The 19,119-nt window shown below is 45.4% G+C and overlaps 1 protein-coding gene across 4 annotated transcripts in view; it reads left to right on the forward strand.

Moving 5' to 3' along the window:
* Window positions 1-19,119, forward strand: part of GRIA1 (glutamate ionotropic receptor AMPA type subunit 1) — a 287,697-nt gene that overhangs the window by 179,078 nt on the left and 89,500 nt on the right. For all 4 annotated transcript variants that reach the window (XM_033096029.1, XM_033096031.1, XM_033096032.1 and 1 more), the window contains exons 8-10: window positions 4,533-4,637; window positions 12,805-12,915; window positions 13,634-13,840. In XM_033096029.1, coding sequence (XP_032951920.1) covers window positions 4,533-4,637; window positions 12,805-12,915; window positions 13,634-13,840 — 423 coding nt within the window. The remainder of the gene's footprint in view (window positions 1-4,532; window positions 4,638-12,804; window positions 12,916-13,633; window positions 13,841-19,119) is intronic.

The following is a 19,119-nucleotide window of genomic DNA, read 5'->3' on the forward strand; positions in this document are numbered from 1 at the left end:
AGCACTTTCGTAGATGAGGTCTGCGACAGGGTGGACAATAGGCAAAGACAGTGGCTGCCTTTCAGGACTCAAGACCCAATTTTGAAGGGAAGGGAAGCTCCTGAGAAATAAGAGCTATAAAGGTATGGACACAGGGCTAACTAACAGCCTGGCTCTCGGTGCTACGGACGCTCAGAGCAGAATGCCATGACTGAGGAATGTGGACATAAGTAAGGCTTCCTATAGGGCGAGGACTGGGGCTTTAAAAAGGGTGGTCATATAATTTATCATTCAAACTGGGACGCCTACGAGTGAGAGGAAAAGCTGTTATCAACTATTCCAGAATGAGAGATGTAGCCGGGAACTATCGCAAGCAAATTGGAATTAAAGGAAGGGTGAAGGTAACGTAGAACAAAGAGTGACTGTGGCTTTGGAGGCTCTGGGGGAGGATGTAAATGAGAGCTAGCAGGAGACGAGAGTGGGGGTAGGAGCTGGACTGTGGGCATCAGGCCCGGCCTCTTAGGAGCTCGGAAGAGAAGAGCTGGCTTCTCACCGCGGCCCTCAAGCACTATCTGGGAGATCTTGGACTATTTGCTCACTTCTCTGGCACTGCCTTCCTCATCTACTAAATGGACATAATCCTCTTAGCATTGCTTCCTTCACTGGCTTGTCATAGGCTGGGGCGGAGGTGGGGGGTGCAGGTAAGGATAATGAGTCTCTTTGAATGTCAGGGCCACACTGTGAGATGGTTGGGGCTCAGATTATTCTTCTCATTGTTCAGGTGGGAAAGTGGAAGCTCAGATGGGTCCTGAGACTTGCCTTGGCAAGAAGAATAACAAGAAGAGGGCCACTGGGACCTAGCCCGACCACCTTGACTTCCCACACCCAGTACTCTTTCAGGGGGAGAGGCCAACAGAAGGGATCCCGCTGAAGGCAGCCACAAAGAGGTCACAGATCCCTGGTCCAGAGCGGCTCTGCTGCCTCCCTAGGGATGGGGTGGAGGAGTCATCCGTGTTGACGACTCAAGTCGTAGAAGCAATAACCAGGCAGGAAAGAAGTTATGCTTCAGCAACCCACACATGGCAGACTCTCAGCTGCACCCAATACCATTTACAGGAAGCCAAAGGTTAATTCTCCATCTCTCACAGGAGGAGTTGGCAGGTACCCGGACAGTGACGGGAGTTCCAGAAGGCAGGATCCGAGGGAAAACCCCAAGTGTCCATGAGTCCGACCCAGGGGGATGAGAGACCAGAGTCTCAGCCCTAGTGGATAGGACAGCAGTCTCCAGATATGCCGAAAGCACGTGTTTCTGAGAAGCTGCTTCCTCTGACTATGAGTCCTGACTATCCACATAAACTGTTTGGGACTGAGCCATTGAATTCACCTTTCCTTGCTCTGTCGTCATGGAAGGGTTGTCCTGGAATGTCTCTTTTCCCATGGTTTGATTTATCTCCAAAAGTGTATAAGTCTTGGCTTCCCCAACTAGATGGTAAGAGCTTTCAGCTGCCCCGGGCCTCTCATCACTAACAATGAATCCTGAACCCAAGTGCCATAAGCTCTGAATCTCAATAATCCTATCTGCAAAATGGGCTTTTGCTACTCACTGGGTTTCTGTGAACATCAAATAAAGCAGCTTGTTATAAAAACACTGTGACAATGCAAGGGGCCCTCAAGTCACTAGAACTTCGCTGCTAATGAATTTTTTGAAACTTAAAAAAGGCATGTGAAAGTAATAGCGACAAGACCCTCATTTCTGCTGAAAAGAGTCCTCTGCTCTGAAGCAACGTACTAGTCCCAAAGCTCAATGTCAAGTCTTCTTGTTTTCCACACCTCTTACCCACCCTATACAGCACAGCAGCAGTCGGCGTCCGTCATCAGTACCATCATCATCCATATAACAAATACTACGCATTGAACATGTATGTCTCAGACAATACGCTAGGCATTTCTATTCTGTGAGGAGTAAACCAAGAAACAGACAGACTCAGGGATTTGCTCGTGGACACGTCATTGGGAATTAACGCAGCATGGCCTGGGAAAGGTCCCGCTGGGATCGTAGGTAACAGCAGTCGGCATGTGAAGATACTACTTTGTACATTTCTGTGTCACGCACCCCGAGTCTAGCACAGTAGTATTGTCCCCTGGTTGAGAGGCCACTTGGTATCTTAAGTGAAGATACCAGAGTATATGAGAACATCTGGATTTTTGGTTTGCCTGTGACACTTCTAATAAGCCATAAATCTTGAGCAAATGACTTTATCTCCCAGAGTTTTGTTTTCTCCCACGTAAGTGAAGATTATAATCTCTAAATGGCACACCTCAGGGGGTTCCTGTGAATGGAGGTAAAGTAATAAGCTCGAAAGTGCTTCATAAACATGGAACACTTGGAAAGCGGTGGTAATATTAATATCACTGTTAGTTACAATAATAACAGCTGGCTGGCCTGTGTTGAATACTCACAATGGGCCAAGCATTAATCATAAAATGTCTCGTTTATTCCTTAAATCACCTGAAGACATAATTAACTCTCGGTGGTCACATTACACAAATGAGGAAAGAGTCATGGAGGCTGTATGCAATTTGCCATACGAGTACGCCATACTGTAACTGGTATGACACTTGAGACCAAAACCAAAAAGTAAATGTCCGTTTGGGTGACTGATGACACTTCTTTCTGTTTGGGTAAATCAGTCTATTATCCAGTCATCTGTGCGTCTATCCCAGTCTGGTTTTCCAAATGAGTCACGTAAGTTGGTACTTAACCGTGTTTCCCCCAAAAGAAGACCTAACCGGAAAATAAGCCCTAGCGTGCTTTTTCAGGATGACATCCCCTGTACATAAGCCCTAATGCATTTTGGAGCAAAAATTAATATGAGACCTGGTCTTATTTTCGGGGAAACAGTGGAAACCCTATCTTGAAACTGAACGAATGTGGGAAAGCTAAAGATGGGCAAGAGATGAGCGAAGTGAGAAGAGGGCAAACTTGCTGATGCACTGAAATTGCTCCCTTTTTCCTATTCTTTGCAGCAGAATCTATGCTTTGTTTCCTCTCTGAAAAACAAAGCCAGCCTAGACTTTTCCAGGGTTGGATTTCTCTAGATTTCACCTAAGAGAGTGAAGAGCTTGTTGTATAATTTGTTCAGCACTCTGGGCCTGTCCCAGCCTCCCCACTGAGACTTCAGGCCAGAAGATGATGAGAGGGTCAGTCTCAGCCTCAGAGCAGGCGCTCTCTCTCTGTCTCTCTGTCTCTCTCTCTCTCTCTCTCTCTCTCTCTCTCACACACACACACACACACACACACACACACACACACACACACACACACACACCAGCTCTTCTTATCCTTCTGAAGGCCGAGGAGAGGCTCCCTGTCAGGAAAAGATAAAACCCGGCCAGGCTTCCTTTTAAGCTCTTTGAAGATGGGGGAAATAAACAGTGCTGAGTAATAGGGCCAGGTTCACACTGTTTACATGGAGAGACTTATCTTACTGGCCTTCGGCCAGACGGATACGAGGACACATGGTCAGTCATCATTAGAGAATGTGGTTTCTGGCACTTGAGCCAGTGACACGCAGCTAGACTCACCCCCAATTTGAGGGTGGACTTGGGTGAGATTTATTGGTCATCTGCAGAGCAGCAGGCTCAGCCTTCAAGGTCTTGGATCACCCATGATGACTACTTGACCTTCAATATGAGCTTCAAGATATGAGGCCATGAAAGTTTGATCTGATGCATTCGTGGAGAAGAAATCCCATTCAGCATATTTTGGAGTTCCAATACAAATTTTGTCTTAACCAGCTCAGACCTGTTTAAAGCCCTGCCTGCTCTGTCTTAACATAAAGGGTTCTCTCGGGTGCTTTTAAGTTTTCACAGCACTTTCACATGTGCTGTGTCATTTAAGTTCGATGGGGCAGGAATTTTGGAAACTGGAGGCTTAGAGAGGTGAATCGCCCAAGGTTACTCAGCTGTTTTCAGAGGAAAGCTGGGATAAACTTCATGTCTCCCAATTCCAGGTCTTTAGATTCCCAAGTGCTTTATTCCCTGGCCTCACAAAGGAATTAAAAAACCATATTCAAGCATAGCCGGAGGCACTGGTCATAAGGCTGGCTGCTTCTCCTGATTTGCCAGGGATGGTACACCAGTCCCTTTCCTTAGCAGGCCTCCTTCAGTTTCTTCATCTGAAGGTGTGTGAGGAGTGGTGGTGCCCATGGTGGTGGTCATAATGGCGTGTTTGATTGGGGGTGGCACAGAGATGTCTTATGGAGACCTACTGTGATCCATCGTTACTGATTGCCTAAAGCCATGGGTGAAAAACGTTTTCAGGATGAATCTCAGTTTAGTAGGAAAGAGAACTGTGCTCTGATAGCAATGCCTTCTACAGTCAAGGGTGTAGAGAGTCACTTTTAGCATTGATACTACTCCAAGACCTCATCCCGCGTAACATTCTCGGGTTCTGGATTTTTCACTGGAGCAGAAAAAGCAAACAAACATGAGGTACGACTTCTGAGTTCACCACATGGATCTTCTGTTCACCACATGGATCTGTGTTCCAGGTGCGGTTTGAAGGCTTGACAGGAAACGTGCAGTTTAATGAGAAAGGACGCCGAACCAACTACACCCTCCATGTGATTGAAATGAAGCATGACGGCATCCGAAAGGTAAAGGTCCCCTTTGCTTCCACTGCACAGGGAGGAGAGGGCTGAGCAGAGGCTCCGGCCGGAGCTGAGGGCCCACTTTTCCTAGACTGGATCTCTTTGAAGAGACTCGGGCAATGAGGAGTCCAGACTCAGCTCTGCCACGAACCAACTGGGTCTTTGGGCAAGTGAGTTCCTTTCTCTGAGAACCGATTCACTCATCTGCAAAATGGAGATAAAGATAGCGACCTTTGTCTCGGGGTGCTTGTGAAGAGCCAAGGGACGGGAAATTACTTTGAAAATTATAAAGTAATAGATGTGTATAAAATGCTACTGCTGTTCCCAAGGGATTCTGAAGAACTTCAGAATGATGGTTATTGAGGAAGTTAACCGTCCTGTCCTAATCCACACTTGGTCACATCCACTCCATTTTTCATGCAGAATGAAAAGTACACGGGCATGTGTATCCACGTAATACATAATACAGATGGATATTAAAATGTGTAGAATACATTCAAATCCTTGGAAGAAGCACTCAGAATTTTAGCAGACCCCGTGTGCTCTGGCTTCTGCCTCTGTCTCTGACCTTGACCCTTGACATTCCCTTCCTTTCCCCGCTCCAGTCATTCTTATCAACTTTCACTTCCTTGAATACACCGTATTCTTTCTCACCTTCGAGCCTTCATACACGTCCCCTCTGTCTAGGCCTCCCTCCACCCCGTCCCTTCTTGTGCCTGGCCAGGATTTAAGACTCTGCTTTACTCTTTACTAGGCATGTGACCTTAAACAAGTTATTTGGGCTTCTGGGATCTCAGTTACATCATCTCCAAAAGGGGGATTATACCATTTACCTCCCAGGGTGCTGTCAGGTTTAAATGAAATAATGTCTGCTACCCCCAATTGCCTATAGGGAGGGATCCCCAAAAGTAGCACCTAGTGTGTAATGGGCATTCAGCCTATGTTTTGTTTGTCTGTCTTTGTTTGTTTCAACTCCATTCTTTAGGCACAGGGATTTTTTTTTTTTTTTTTTTTTTTTTTTTTTTTTTGGTCAGCCTTGAGTTTGAATGAATCAGGCTGTGCAAGCCCATGGAATGGATAAATCAGCAAACAGAAATAACAGAGTAACCTTAAAATCCACAAGCAAATGGTTGTGCTTTATTTTTCAGACCCTGAGGCTGTTTTTCAACTTACTTTCCAATGACTAAATCCGTTCTTAGAATGTGGGCTTAAGCATCCTTTGTTTATAGGAAATCTGCCTTTCAGAAAATCAATTTTTCCACATCTGTGGCTTCAGGCCTTTTCCTCAATCAGCCTCGTAGCAAAGTAATTCCTCAGATTCACGGGTGACCTAGTTGTGCTGGCTTCAGTGAACATTATGCAGCCTTACTTGATGGAAGTAATAAAGAGTGGCTGCTGCTTCTTGATGCAGGGCCACGGGAACACTTTCGTGATCATCAGGCCTTATCCTGCACGTGCATGTGCCAACACACCCTCTAGGTATCTGGGCATCCGACTGACATGTGTGTGCTCTAAGCATCCATCCAGCGTACATTTAGGAGCTTCAAATGCCAGAATTGCACTGCCTCTGGAAATTCAGAGATTCCATTTCCCTGTGGGGCACTGAGGTACAGGGGTCTCTATCCAAATAAAATATCTTGTCAAATTCAGATGGGATCACAAATTCCGATAAATGGCTGCCAAGGGAGAAGAGTAGGGAAAATTCTCCAAGGTCTTTCATAGAGAGACCAGCACTGTTGATTTAACCATCCTTGCCCGTCACGGTTGGTCCTGTAGTCATTTTGGGGCCAGTCTGAAGGCCTCTACTCCTCGTGGCAAGTTGATTTCAGTCCCCCTGTCCTGCCCCGAGTTTGTGATCCCTATTTCTGACCCTGTGTATAGCTGGAAAGAAAAGAAGACTAAAGTGACACCAAGTCCTGCTGATGGCAAAAGTAATTTCAAGTCCCAAAGAAGTCACAGTTTTCCATTCCCTATGTCCTTTGGAAGTTTTTCTTTAAATCCTTGCTACCCAACTTTGGACATGCCACATCCTGTTAGAGCTCTAAGAGACAGAGTCAATCCAAGCACTTCTCTGTTTCCACTAGAAACCCCAGACCCCAAGCCACCACCACAACTACCCGGATTCATTCAGGAGCCTCCTTACCAGCCACTAGTCCTGCTGTCCATGAGCTTACCCCCTCTCCCACCACAATAGCTGGGACCATAATTTTCAAATATACACTAGGTTATACTATTGTTCCTCTGCTTCAAACTTTTCGCCAGTTTCCTGTTGCAGGTAAAATGTAACATAGCACCAGACCTTGGCCTTCAGAACCCTAGCTGCTACGTCCCTGTGACATCAGCTCTTGCTCCAGCTCGTTGCTCCACAGCCACCCTGGCACCCTTCTGTTCCTTCCCCTGGCTTCCCTATTACTACAGTTCCACAGGCTGTGTTTCTCCTTGTCCTTCCGGTCTCAGCTCACGTGAAGTCACTTTGGAGAGGCCGTCCCTGACCAAGCTACCAGAAGCAGCCCCCACCTACCCAGCACAGTCACATTTTTCCATTCTATTTTCTTCATAGTACTTATTTCTTCTGCTACATTCTCATAAGTTCAGGGCTCTCCAAGGGGTTGGCAAACTCAGCCTGCGGGCCGATTCAGCCGCTGCCTATTTTTGTACAGCCCATGAGCTAATGGCTTTACATTTGTAAATGGTTGAAATCAATCAAAAGATGACTATTCCGTGAGATGTGAACATTATATGAAATTAAGTTTTCATTGTCCAAAACTAAAGTTTTTTGGGGAACACAGCCACACTCGTTTATTTATATACTGTTTATGGCTGCCTCTGTACTACGACACCAGCAGAGATGAGTAGTTGCAACAGAAACTGAAAGGCCCACAAAGCCTGCAATATTTACTGTCTGGCTCTTTCTTTACAGATAAAGTTTGCCGACCCCTGGTCTAGATACGCATATGTATTCTCTTTCCTTCTTCTCCACTCACTGCAGCTGAAATGTCTAAAAGCAGGACTAAAATGTCTGAAAGCACCTCTCTAAAAGCAGGGACCGTAGGTGTGTTATTTATTATATCCCCAGTGCCTACAGTATATTGACCTATAGCAAGCACATACAAATAGTGGTTGTTTATTAGTGTTGCAGTTTATTGAATGTTGCTGGGCAACAAGGAAGCATACAACTCTGACCCATATTTCTATAGATCTGCCTGCAAGTAAGAAAACAAAATGCTGACAAAGTTAATGAAAGATCACCTCGAGCAGAACTCAAAGTCACACATAAACTTGTTAAGTTCAAATTCTTTAAGTGTGTAGTTAAGATAACCCTAGATGCAGTAACAGATAAACTCTGACATCTCAGCAGTTGAATGCAATAGAAGTTTAATTCTTGTTCACTTGGTCTCCAGTTTGGGGCCAAGGGCTCTGATTAAAAGACTCAAGACTTATGGAGGCTCCGCTGTCTGCTTAGATCTTTCTGGCTATTACCATCCAGCTAATAGATGAAGAAGAAAGAAAGTAGAAATGGTGCTGGGGATTTGGGGGAGTCAGGCTAGGAAAGATGTGTATCACTTCTAATGCATTCCACTGACCAGAAGCTAATCACCTGGCCCACCTAGACGCAAGGCAATTTAATTGCTGGCGAGGCAGCCACTTCCACCAACACCTCTATGTCATGGAAGGTGAACAAGAATCTTGGTAGTCATCTAATTGTCTTTGCCACAATAGGCAACTGACTTTTTAAAAACTGACTGCAATGGACTCACTTTTGGAGGTTGGGGACTGTGGCTTCAAAGGCAGCCTAGATGTGTAAATGTGATTTAATGACCGTGTAAGGTAGATCAATTGAATTTACTATTCTATGATAATCTCCTTTTTAGACTTCATTCACTTAAAAAAAAAATCTGGTCTATCATCTAGACTCATTTCTTATATTCAAAGAATCTTTAGAAGTAGTTGGAAAAACAGGAGATCAAAAATTGTCACTGGCCCCAGGAGAAGACCTCTCACTATCAGAATTGTTTAAATCCTCTCCTAAATGGTGAGCCCCAATCTTTACCAAACTGCTGGCTCTGATTTTCTTTCAGACAGAATCAAAGTTCCTGCACATCCTCAGGAGAGAATGAAAGTACCGTATAATAACCCAACCCATTTCTCTAAGAAAAAGAAATTTGCGCTCTCATCTCTGAAGTGCAATGTCTCTTCAAAAATCTTTGTCAGCTGTCTTTTTATCAAACTGTGGGACCAGATTTCTCAGCCTGCTAGCTTCCATGAGGTGTAAGCTTGGTGTTGGCGTTACTCTGCTCTTCTGACTGGCGATATCATTTTATTTCCCAACAAAAAGGGTTAGGAATCAAATAAGCTTGTTTACACATTTAGCTTTTGAAATCAAAGGAGCTATATAATAAATCAAGCTATACAGTAATTTTTATAGATCCTAATTTAACACCAGTGCTTTGATACCAGCTTTGAAGGGCAGCTATCCTCAAAAATTAAAGTCTCTTTCTAAGCCATATAAAACTGGTCCACACAGATTTATCTTGTTCTCCCCACCCTCCATCTTTTGTCAAAATAACTTGAGACTTTAGAGCAGTGTTTTGTGGTTGGGGGACCACTTACCCTATGACACTCTGCACGTAGAGTGAGTTATACTGTCAAATGAGTTTGAGAAATGCTCCACATACATACTTCTTGTGGAGATTGATAATGGTCGATCACAAATTGAAATGGAAGTATCTTGCAGCACAGAAGCCTGTTAGCCTCCCCCAGACATTATCCTACTAAATGTCAATTTTCAGTTTCCTGACAGTATGAACCACACACTGTGCTCATTGTTGTGCGTGCCTTAACTCATTTAGTCTTCACAGCAGCCTTGTGAGACAAGGGCTATTGTTGCACCCATTCTACAGAGCAGGAACTGAGGCCCCCTGAGGTCAGGTAACTGGCGCAAGGTCCCACAGTTAGTAATTAGGAAAGTCTGCCTCTTAAACCAGGTCTGTCTGATGCCAGAGACCAGTCTCCTGACCGTCAAGTCCCCACTTTTAAAAATAATACCTATTAATACAAGGCAGGTTTTACAGAAATTAGTTGCATGTCGAAGGTAACTTCCTCTAGACGGATGGTTGTACAGTTTGAGTAGGAATAACTCAACCTGTGACTGATTGTGAAGAGGGAAGAAGGAAGGAAGACAGGGAAAGAAGGAAGGAAGACAAAAGAGAAAGGGAAAGGGAAGGCAATGAAAACACCTTGGCGTTATCCATGGGGGAGGGGTGAATAACAATTATAGTTGCCAGACTTTCTCCCAACTTGTAGTGATTATACTACATAACCTTACCTGGAGATCCATGGCCTGGCTTCTATGCCCTGCCATTCACCAGTGTGCTATATAATGTAATAAGTTAGATCATTTGATCTCCCCAAACCTCAGTTTTCTCATCTATAAAACAGGAAAAATAATCCCAAATCTGCCTGTGCTACTTGCATAATGTGAGGATCAAAAGAGTTACATGTACTTTGGAATTGTTTTAAATTTGCATCATGATAGAAATACTACAACAGTGGTGTGTTTTAAACATTTATTTTTCAGCCAGAAGCCTCCTTGTAAAAATGAACTCGTAAGGGGAATCCCAGTATGTGAAACAGATAAAAAGCAGAGCTGACTGTTGAAACAGGGGTGAGGAACCCAGAGCTTCCTCATCTCTGACCTCTCGCCCAACCTCCCATGAAAAGTGGGGAAGGGGCTCCACAGAGACACCCCAGTGTTCCACGGAGCACTGGCCCACTAAAGGGAGGTAGGTGAGATTGCATTGTGGTCCTGAGCAGGTCCGCTGGTCTCTGAGCCTCTGTTTCCCACTCTAGCAAAGGAAGCGGTTGGAAGACATGCTTCTTCCAGCCTTCTCCAGTTCTGACATTCTGGAAATCTAAGTTTCTGGTTCTGGTGTCATTAGAAAGAACGGCCTCCTTTCACACGGACTCAAAGTGCCCCAAACAGGAAACATCACACTCATGGTAACGCTGGAGATAAATCTTGACCCAGTGAGACAGGCTCCCCTTCTGGCCTCTGAACTGACTCAGGACGAACAGGGTCCACTGTCTCCATGTTGGATGCATTCATTCTCTCAACAAACGCTTCCTGAGTACCTTCTCAGTGAAAGATGTGCTGCACGTAAGGTCCTAGAATGAACAGGTCCCAGCTTTCTGCACGAGGAGCCTGCAGCATCACGGAGAAAGGGGGACAGACCTGCAAACAGCTCGACCACAGGGACCAGTGGGAACCCACAGGAGCCACTGAAGGGTTGGCTGGCCGCACACTGGAGCTCGGCCCTGCCGTCAGTCTTCCTAGCCAGAGCCTAGCTCCCAAGTCTCCTGTCACCTTGGGAATGTTACCTCATTTCCCCACATCTCAATTTCTCCACAATTTAAAATGGAATGATAATCACTTCATAGGTTTTTGTGAGGATGAAAGGAGTTAAAAACATAAAAGGCACTTAGAAGAGTGCCTGAAACACAAGCATTCGATAAATGTTAACTAATGTGATTTGCAGCCCAGGGCCAAGTCCTCTCTTAGCAAGAACAGCAGAGTGGTGAAAAGCTGCCTCTGGAGACAGGTTGCCAAGGCTGCAGGCCAAGCTCAGCCACTTTCCAGTTGCATCACCTTGGGCAACTTAACGAATGCCCCGAAGCCAGATGGAACGGCACCAAAACTATAAAACACATAGCCTCTGACATAGCAAGAGTATAATCAATATAGGCAATTTTTATTATTGTCAACGACGGTGATATTGCAGGGAGAATTGCTCATTTCCAATCGAGGGGACTGGGAACGATATCAGGGTGAAGGTGACCATTGGCATGTGAGCCTGGGCTGAGTTCTGGCTGTTGGGAGACCTGCTCATCCCTCTGCATACGCCCCTTCCTCTTTGCCCTTTACATCTACAGACCACAAAACAAAATACAACTGTCTAAAGACGTATAGAGACAGAGACGGAGACAGCGATGGGGTGTGTGTGTGTGTGTGTGTGTGTGTGTGTGTGTGTTAGCCATGCCATTTTGCTTTTCCCAAACTTTCGTGATTCCTTGTTGCCTTCAGGATCGTCTACACTGTTTAGCCTGGCCTTCAGATCCCTCTGTTATCTAGCCCTAAGTGCCCACTGCCCTCTTAGACTAACCCTATGTCCCACCCAGGACACAGTGAACTTACATATCTGAGCAGACTCCTGCCTTCACATCTTGGCTCATATTCTCCTTGGTCTAAAAAGGTTTGGGCCCAATCCATCCGTCCCTCTTGACCTTAAGCCTTGCCTCCTCCTGCTGCCTTTTTCCCAGCACAGGTTCCCACACTAGGCTTCTGCCTCACTGAGCTCCTTAGGTCCAAGCTACTTGAGCCACTCACTTGTCATCTGTGGGGTCATGTGTATGTGGGTGTCATGTCTTCCCAAGAAAACTGGACGGATTCTCAGAGCAAAGACTAGCTTTTAGAGTTCTTTGTATCTCTCTCAACACGGCCTGCCATACAATACCGCCAACGTTTTAGCTCAGAGCCTTGCACACAACAGGGATCCGATGAATATTTGCTCAAACACCGTGGAAAATGAATCGGTATAAAAAACTTACTGATTTTTAAATACTGCTAGCCAGTATTTTTAGGCACTACTATATGCTCAGTATTAAAATAGTTGGAAATATGAGAAATAAATAAATAAAGGATAAAATAACCATCACCCAGGAAGTTAAACCTAAATGGAAAAATATCGTTACCCTAAAAAGCCAAAGAATGTAATTTTTAAATCACATGATTCCAACTATCGTTTAGAATGAGCTCAGAAAGAGAAGGGTTAATAGGCATGGGGGAAAAGAAGCCTTGCAACTGCAGGGAATAAAATTTCCACAGCCCTGGCTTGCATTGTACAAAACAGTCTAGCTGTGTAAACAGTTAAACCCTCCTGCAGGGAAATTTCCGGGCTTAGCCCATCGTGGTGAGGATTTTCACAGGGATGGGGCTGGGAGGACCCAGAGAGCATCTTGCCTCTTGTTTTCGCCCCCCAATACTTTAGCGCCTGCTGTGTCATGGTCTGCTGCTGAGCTGCTGGCTTTCCTGTCTGCTGTCAGCTGGGTGACCCAGAGTTGGCCAGTCCTGAGGGGCCTGGCTTACCTTGTGTCACCACCTTCCTCTCATTCACAGATCGGCTACTGGAATGAAGACGATAAGTTTGTCCCTGCAGCCACTGATGCTCAAGCCGGGGGGGATAATTCAAGTGTCCAGAACAGAACGTACATCGTCACTACAATCCTAGTGAGTACTCGGTCCTTCCTCGAAGTTACCCAGGATGCAGCCTGGACCCACACAAAGGTTTTCCCCAGAAGTGAAAGCTGGTCATTCTTCTTGCCCCAACTGCGCTATCGGTAGAAAGAAGGAGTGGGAAAAGGTATTTCCTAGAGGTCAGAGGTTCCACTCTGTTTCACTCTGGCTCTGCCATGATTTCACTTTGTGCCCTTGGAAAAGTCACTTTCTCCCCTTTGAGAAATAGTTTCCCCATATATGAAACATCAGGGTGAGACTAAAATGTGGTGGTTCTCAGACTCCACCCTCCTGCAGTAGAAGCCATTTTCAAAGAAAGCCTCTTCAAGTCCAGCACCTAAAGTGGATTTAAGTGAAGCTGCTATTATTTTCCGTGATCGATCGTAAGAAACCTAGAGCTTATTTAGGGTACTCTTCCCAATACAAGGCCCTCAGAGGTACCTCCAAAATACACAAGCGGTCCTGGAACATAATTTGAAAAGTTGTGGACCACATCTCAATGGTGAAACAGTCTTACTTTAATAGTTTGTTTCCGTAACCCAAGAAGTTTTGTAATGGGGGAAGCAGAAATGCAGGAAGTGGATTTAGGGGCTAGGGAGACATCCCTAAATTTACCCGATATTGATGACACCCTCCTCTGCCATGCCAACGTCCTCCCTACCCATGAGTGATCGCGTAACCCACATTCTCTGTCTCCCCATTTCTCCACTAGGAAGATCCTTATGTAATGCTCAAGAAGAACGCCAACCAGTTTGAGGGCAATGACCGCTATGAGGGCTACTGTGTGGAGCTGGCTGCGGAGATCGCCAAGCACGTGGGCTACTCCTACCGTCTGGAGATTGTCAGTGATGGGAAATACGGAGCCCGCGACCCTGACACAAAGGCTTGGAATGGCATGGTGGGAGAGCTGGTCTATGGAGTAAGTTCTCCACAGGGTGGGGAGTTTAAGAGCTGAGGCAGAAGTTTTGACAGGAAAGCATTTGGTGGTAGGCTGGCCATGCCCGCAGATGACTACTAGACTTCATAATTTGGTACTGTTGCGGATGAAAAGTTGAGGAGTCCAGAACCCAATGTCTTAAGACATTCTTTCTTCCGGTTCCTGGTCCCAGCTCCCTCAGCCAAACTCAGTTTAGTCTTATGACTAGGATAAGTTGTCACTTCCCTGCTCAAAGTCATGTAGGGCTCCCTCAAAGAAATGTCTTCCTTGGTGTCAGATGCACCCAGATCTAACCTAACTTTCCTGTCACTGGCCCAAATACTCCCTTCTCCTGCACCTTCTACTTCAGCCAAACACCTGAGTCACTAGGGTACTCTCTTCCATCCTGCACCTCTAAAATTCTACGCCTCCTTTAAAACCTGTATCAAATACTAGTTTTTCCAAGGTGTCATTTTTTTTCTCCTCATAACAGGCACAAACTCCCCTTCTGAACTGTTCTTGGCTTCCCCTGTAAAATTTCATTTCTGCTTCCGTTAGGGCTTACCCTGACTCTAATGGTTATCTGTATAATTGGGGTAGGTCTATTTCATCTTTTTATCACTCACTATACTTGAAATAATGCCATGAACAATGGCTATAAAATCTTCCATAAATTGAAGCAGTTTTGAGAAGCCACCAAATGCCTGAATTGTTTTAAGTATTCCGGGAATCGTTGAGAGTAAAAGATCTGATCGCTGTTCTTAACAATGATAACATTTTGTAGGGCAGAAAAGACAAGGCGAGAGAATAGTACAATATGGCATAGTAGCAAAGTTCAGGCAATACTGTGGCTAACATAGAGTTCACGCAGCTCTCAAGAAGTATATGGAACTTGACAAGTGGCCATATTCAAATACAGAGAAGAGCAGCCTGGGAATTTCTCAAGTATAAACAATAGAATGGAGATGGAAATAACGTAAGGTGTGAGAGTGAGAAAACAGTGGTGATTTTTGTAGAGGGCGTGGGTGAGGAGCAGTCAGGGATAAGTGAGTAAGAAACAACAAGGGGAACCATGTGGATTGATTCGGTGGGCATTGGGAGACCATGAAGGTACGTAAGTAGAAGAACAACAAATGGTAACATAAGAACAATCCAGCTGCCACTTGCAGGAAAGGGACCACCGCAGCTTCACTCACAGAAATGGAAGAATGGGGGCTGGGTTTCTGAGCTGAAGCATGCACTGTTGACATTGAGCTCTCTCTGGTCAGGACGAAGCAACCGTTTAGAAGCTTTAAACCCCATTGTCGCATATCGAAGCAGTAAGAGTCACGATGGCCATGAGAGCCAGACAAATGGAGTTCAAAGAAGCAAGCGATGGAATGAGGATAATCTTCCCCAGGAAGGAGGCTTTTGAAATGACCTGGGGAGATGGTCGATGAATTGAGGGTGGGATGTGCTTTTCCTCCTCCCTCTTCTACCTCTTACTTTGAGACGTGCCATTGGTAAAAGACAGAGACCTAGATGGTTAATGCTGTAGCTGGAGGCTTGTTTCCATGGGAACCTCCACCAAGCTTGTAAGGTCATCCCCATGGCAACTTGTGTGAACTTTTCACCTTCACCAGTATTCCTCTTCACCCTCACCCCATGTAAGGCAGTTCCCTTAATAAAAGCCTTGTGATAGGGCAGCACAATGGCGTGATCACCCTGAGGGTAGCCGGCAGTCAGTGATGTGTCAGTAGCTCATCAGTAACAAACCAGAGTGACCTGTGGGTGCCGCAGCTGCCAGCCCTCTCCTGGCTCCTCCCCTCTGCCTGGCTTGTCCCTCTGCCCAGCACAAACTGTATTCTGAAGACTCCATGCTGGGCCCAGTTGGATGCCCTCCCTTGATTTTCATTTGGCTTTCCTTTTCTGTTCCTGAGGAAAAACAGAGAAATCTGGGGAAGTATCTCTCTGCCACAAACAACCAGTGAGATCAGAAAAAGCTCATTTTGGAGGCCTCCAAATGTATTCTTTTGGTGACTTTTAAATAGCGAAGCCAATCAGGGTCTCTCTCATCTTCCTTTTGCTCCTTCTTGTCTTATCAACAATTGTGTAGCAGCATTTGAGCACACAGAGTGTGCCCGGTGCCACGCTAAACACTTTACTCACATTATTTCATTTCTTCCTCATAACAACCACAGAAAGTGGATATGATTAGTTCCCACATTTTATAGATAAAGACATGGAGGCCCAGGGAGGTTAGGTTATTTGGCAAAGGACATACAGCTCATAAAAGGCAAGTCGGGACACGCAGCCTGACTTTTGTACCTTCCTCTGAGACATGCTGGCTCTGTAGAAATCACACCATCCAAGTTCTGGACAGATAGGCCGATACTAGCTGGTGGTGAGAACAGCAACGGTGTCTGCTTGCCTGGATGCCACAAGCTGCGAATGAAGCTTCCACTTGTTCCACTTCTCTGTGCCTGATTCACAGGTGACTTTCTCGCCTGCCCTTTGCCTTAGTGAAGCAGAGAGAGAGTGAACTTTGCAGACAGACACCTGAACTTGAGTTGCCAGCTTACTGATTACATGACTCCTACAACCACCGAACTGTGAAGGTCACCCCTGAAAAACAGGGCAAGTGAATCCTCTGTCCCTGGGCCGTGGTGGGGTGTATCTACCTACACAGTGCCTGGCTCATCATTGTTCTCCATCCCTGATAGTTTTCTTCTCTTTTTGCATTTCCTACTGCATCAGAACTGTTCACGCTTCCCCAGGACTGTTCCTACCAGACATCACAGAATCACAAACTTTGTTTGGAGATCTCCTAGGTCGGTGGTTCTCAAAGTGTGCGGTCCGGACCAGCAGTTTCAGTATCATCTAGGACCTTGTTAGAAATGCAAATTCTCATCCCCGGACCCATGCCCACCTCTGTTTTTAAAAGCCATCCTGGTGATCCTGAGGTATGCTCAAATTTGAGAGCCACTGTCCTAAGATGTCAGTTTAAATAATTTTAAGCACCTGTGAAATGCTCATACTTCAAGGTACTCTCACATATTTGAATTCATTTGACCCTCACGAAACAATCCTGTCAAATAAATAAAACGAAAATTATGTTAGGCCTCTTTTGTTCTAGTGAGGAAATTGACATCCCAAAAGACTACGGTCTGCGGGGAGCAGAGCAGCCAGGCCGACTTTCCCAGATCAGCTCTGCCCTTGGCTGATCCTGCAGAGCTCCAGTAACTACTCAGGTGCTGGAAACCAACTCCCCAGACCTCTCAGTCAAGGCACAACAAGCTCAAATACTGCTGCTTTGCACAAACAACCTTCCTCCTCTGGACTTGAGTTTCTTATCTGTATAATTAGGTCACTGAATTTAGCATCTCCCACTATGTGTACATCCTACACAGATGGGTCCCTTTTGATGCCCAGAGAAATCCATGGCCAAATCATTTTGGGCATAGCCGTAACTGCTTCTCCCTCCTGGAAAAAAAAAAGCTTAGTGCATAGTGGTCTTTTAAAGGTTCTGGGAAGTCCTGTCCAAAAATAACCTGCTGAAATTTGTATTTCCCAAAGCTTGTTTTTCGCGTTACAGTTATTAACATCCCAGACATAATGCTCCATGAAACAAATATGGGAACTTCTGAGTGAACTAAGCACGTCTGAGTGAGTTAAGGTGGTGTGGTTCAGTGATTTTTCCAGTCCGCAGTCATGGTATTAGCTCACACGAGGAGGCCTCAAACACACTGAGTTCCTGTGACCACTTTAAAAGCCGGTCTTCATTCACCTCCCTTTGGGGTACCTTGTGCTCCGTCCCTCTTAGTCATTTCCATTGCTTTTCTCCCCCATTCCTTTTCTATCTGTTAGTTCAGAGAAAAAGAGTAGATATCTTCTTCCTTGTACTAGCTTGTAAGTGTTTGTAGAAATTATCAAGATGTATGCAGTGGGTGTTAGGAGAAGAAAATTACTATGAAATTCACACCTGACTCCAAGTTGCTTTACGGAACGTCTCTTTCTGTAAGTGAGAACTTAAGTCATTCTGAAGCCAGACACTTTGCTCCATTTAAGGCACTTTTTCAATAGTCCCCGCCAATGAGAGTAACCAGAGGAAATCTCTAAGCCACACCAGTGGGGCTAAGCGGGGCCCTCGTCACACAGCATCTGTCACCAGCCTCACATCTGGACAGTTGCACTGCATCATAAGAGAACGCAACGCGTCTCGAACAGATTTGCATTGACATGTCTCTCTTTCAAAAGTGAATGGTGTGGCATCTGTCCATTGAACCCGCTTGGGTTTCCAGGTTCTCTTGATCTGAGGCCAACAGAGCAGTGGATTTTCAGTGGGTAGATACCCGTGCTTCTGCCATTAAGGAGCGGTAGGGAAGAGAAAAGAGCAAGGCTGGTGGTTCCACGTGCTGGATGCCTCAGGATGCACATTTCTTGCAACCTTCTTACGTTTATCTACATATTGGATTTAAATTTTAAAAAGTGAATTACCTGTGTATTTCTTAACAGTCTTCTTGAAAAGAAAAGTAGTAGTGATGCTACTTTTCCTTCTCTCTGCCCGGCCTTTGCTCACATAATTCCCTCCTCACCAGTGTCTTCTGTACCTGAGCAACCTGTCAAAATCCTAGTCCTCCTTCAGTGCCAAATGCACATGTCACCTCTTTGATGACGCAGCCCGCAATCTCCCCATCCAGAATTAATCCCTCCCTGGTCTCCTGTAGCGTTTTGTATTTCTTGGATAGCACATACCCAGCCTACTCTGTAGATTGAAAAACTGTGTGTGCATGTATGTGTGTATGCTTGTATGCCGTGTGTATGCTTGTGTGCATACCAGTCTCTCCTACTAGTTTTTAATTCCCTGAGTATAGGGACCATAGCTTACCTACAGCTTTCAACCTATGGCTTGCCCATAATAAGTATCCAATAAGTGTTTATTGAGTTCAATTTGTCTTCACCACCTTGTTAGTCAGAACTACCTTGCTGCAGGTAAAAGAAACCCAACTGAAACTGGCTTAGGCCAACAGGAAGACTGGTTCATGTTCCTAGAGACAAACAGAAGAATACGAGTATATTGGCACATGATCCTAGGGAGTCCAGGGTAAGGCCTGAATTTAGGGTGGCCCAAATTATTTCATCATGTATCAGCTTCTGCTTCTCTCATTCTGACTCTCAGAGCTAATGCTCACTAAACCAACTCGGGTCCTGTGCCATTCTTGAATGAATCATTCTGGCCAGGAGAGTGGAGTCTACGGATGGCCAAACGTGAGTTATGTGTTTGACCATATAACCAGGGCAAT

The sequence above is a fragment of the Rhinolophus ferrumequinum genome, chromosome 24 (genome assembly GCF_004115265.2).
Source record: "Rhinolophus ferrumequinum isolate MPI-CBG mRhiFer1 chromosome 24, mRhiFer1_v1.p, whole genome shotgun sequence".
Lineage (NCBI taxonomy): Eukaryota > Metazoa > Chordata > Mammalia > Chiroptera > Rhinolophidae > Rhinolophus > Rhinolophus ferrumequinum.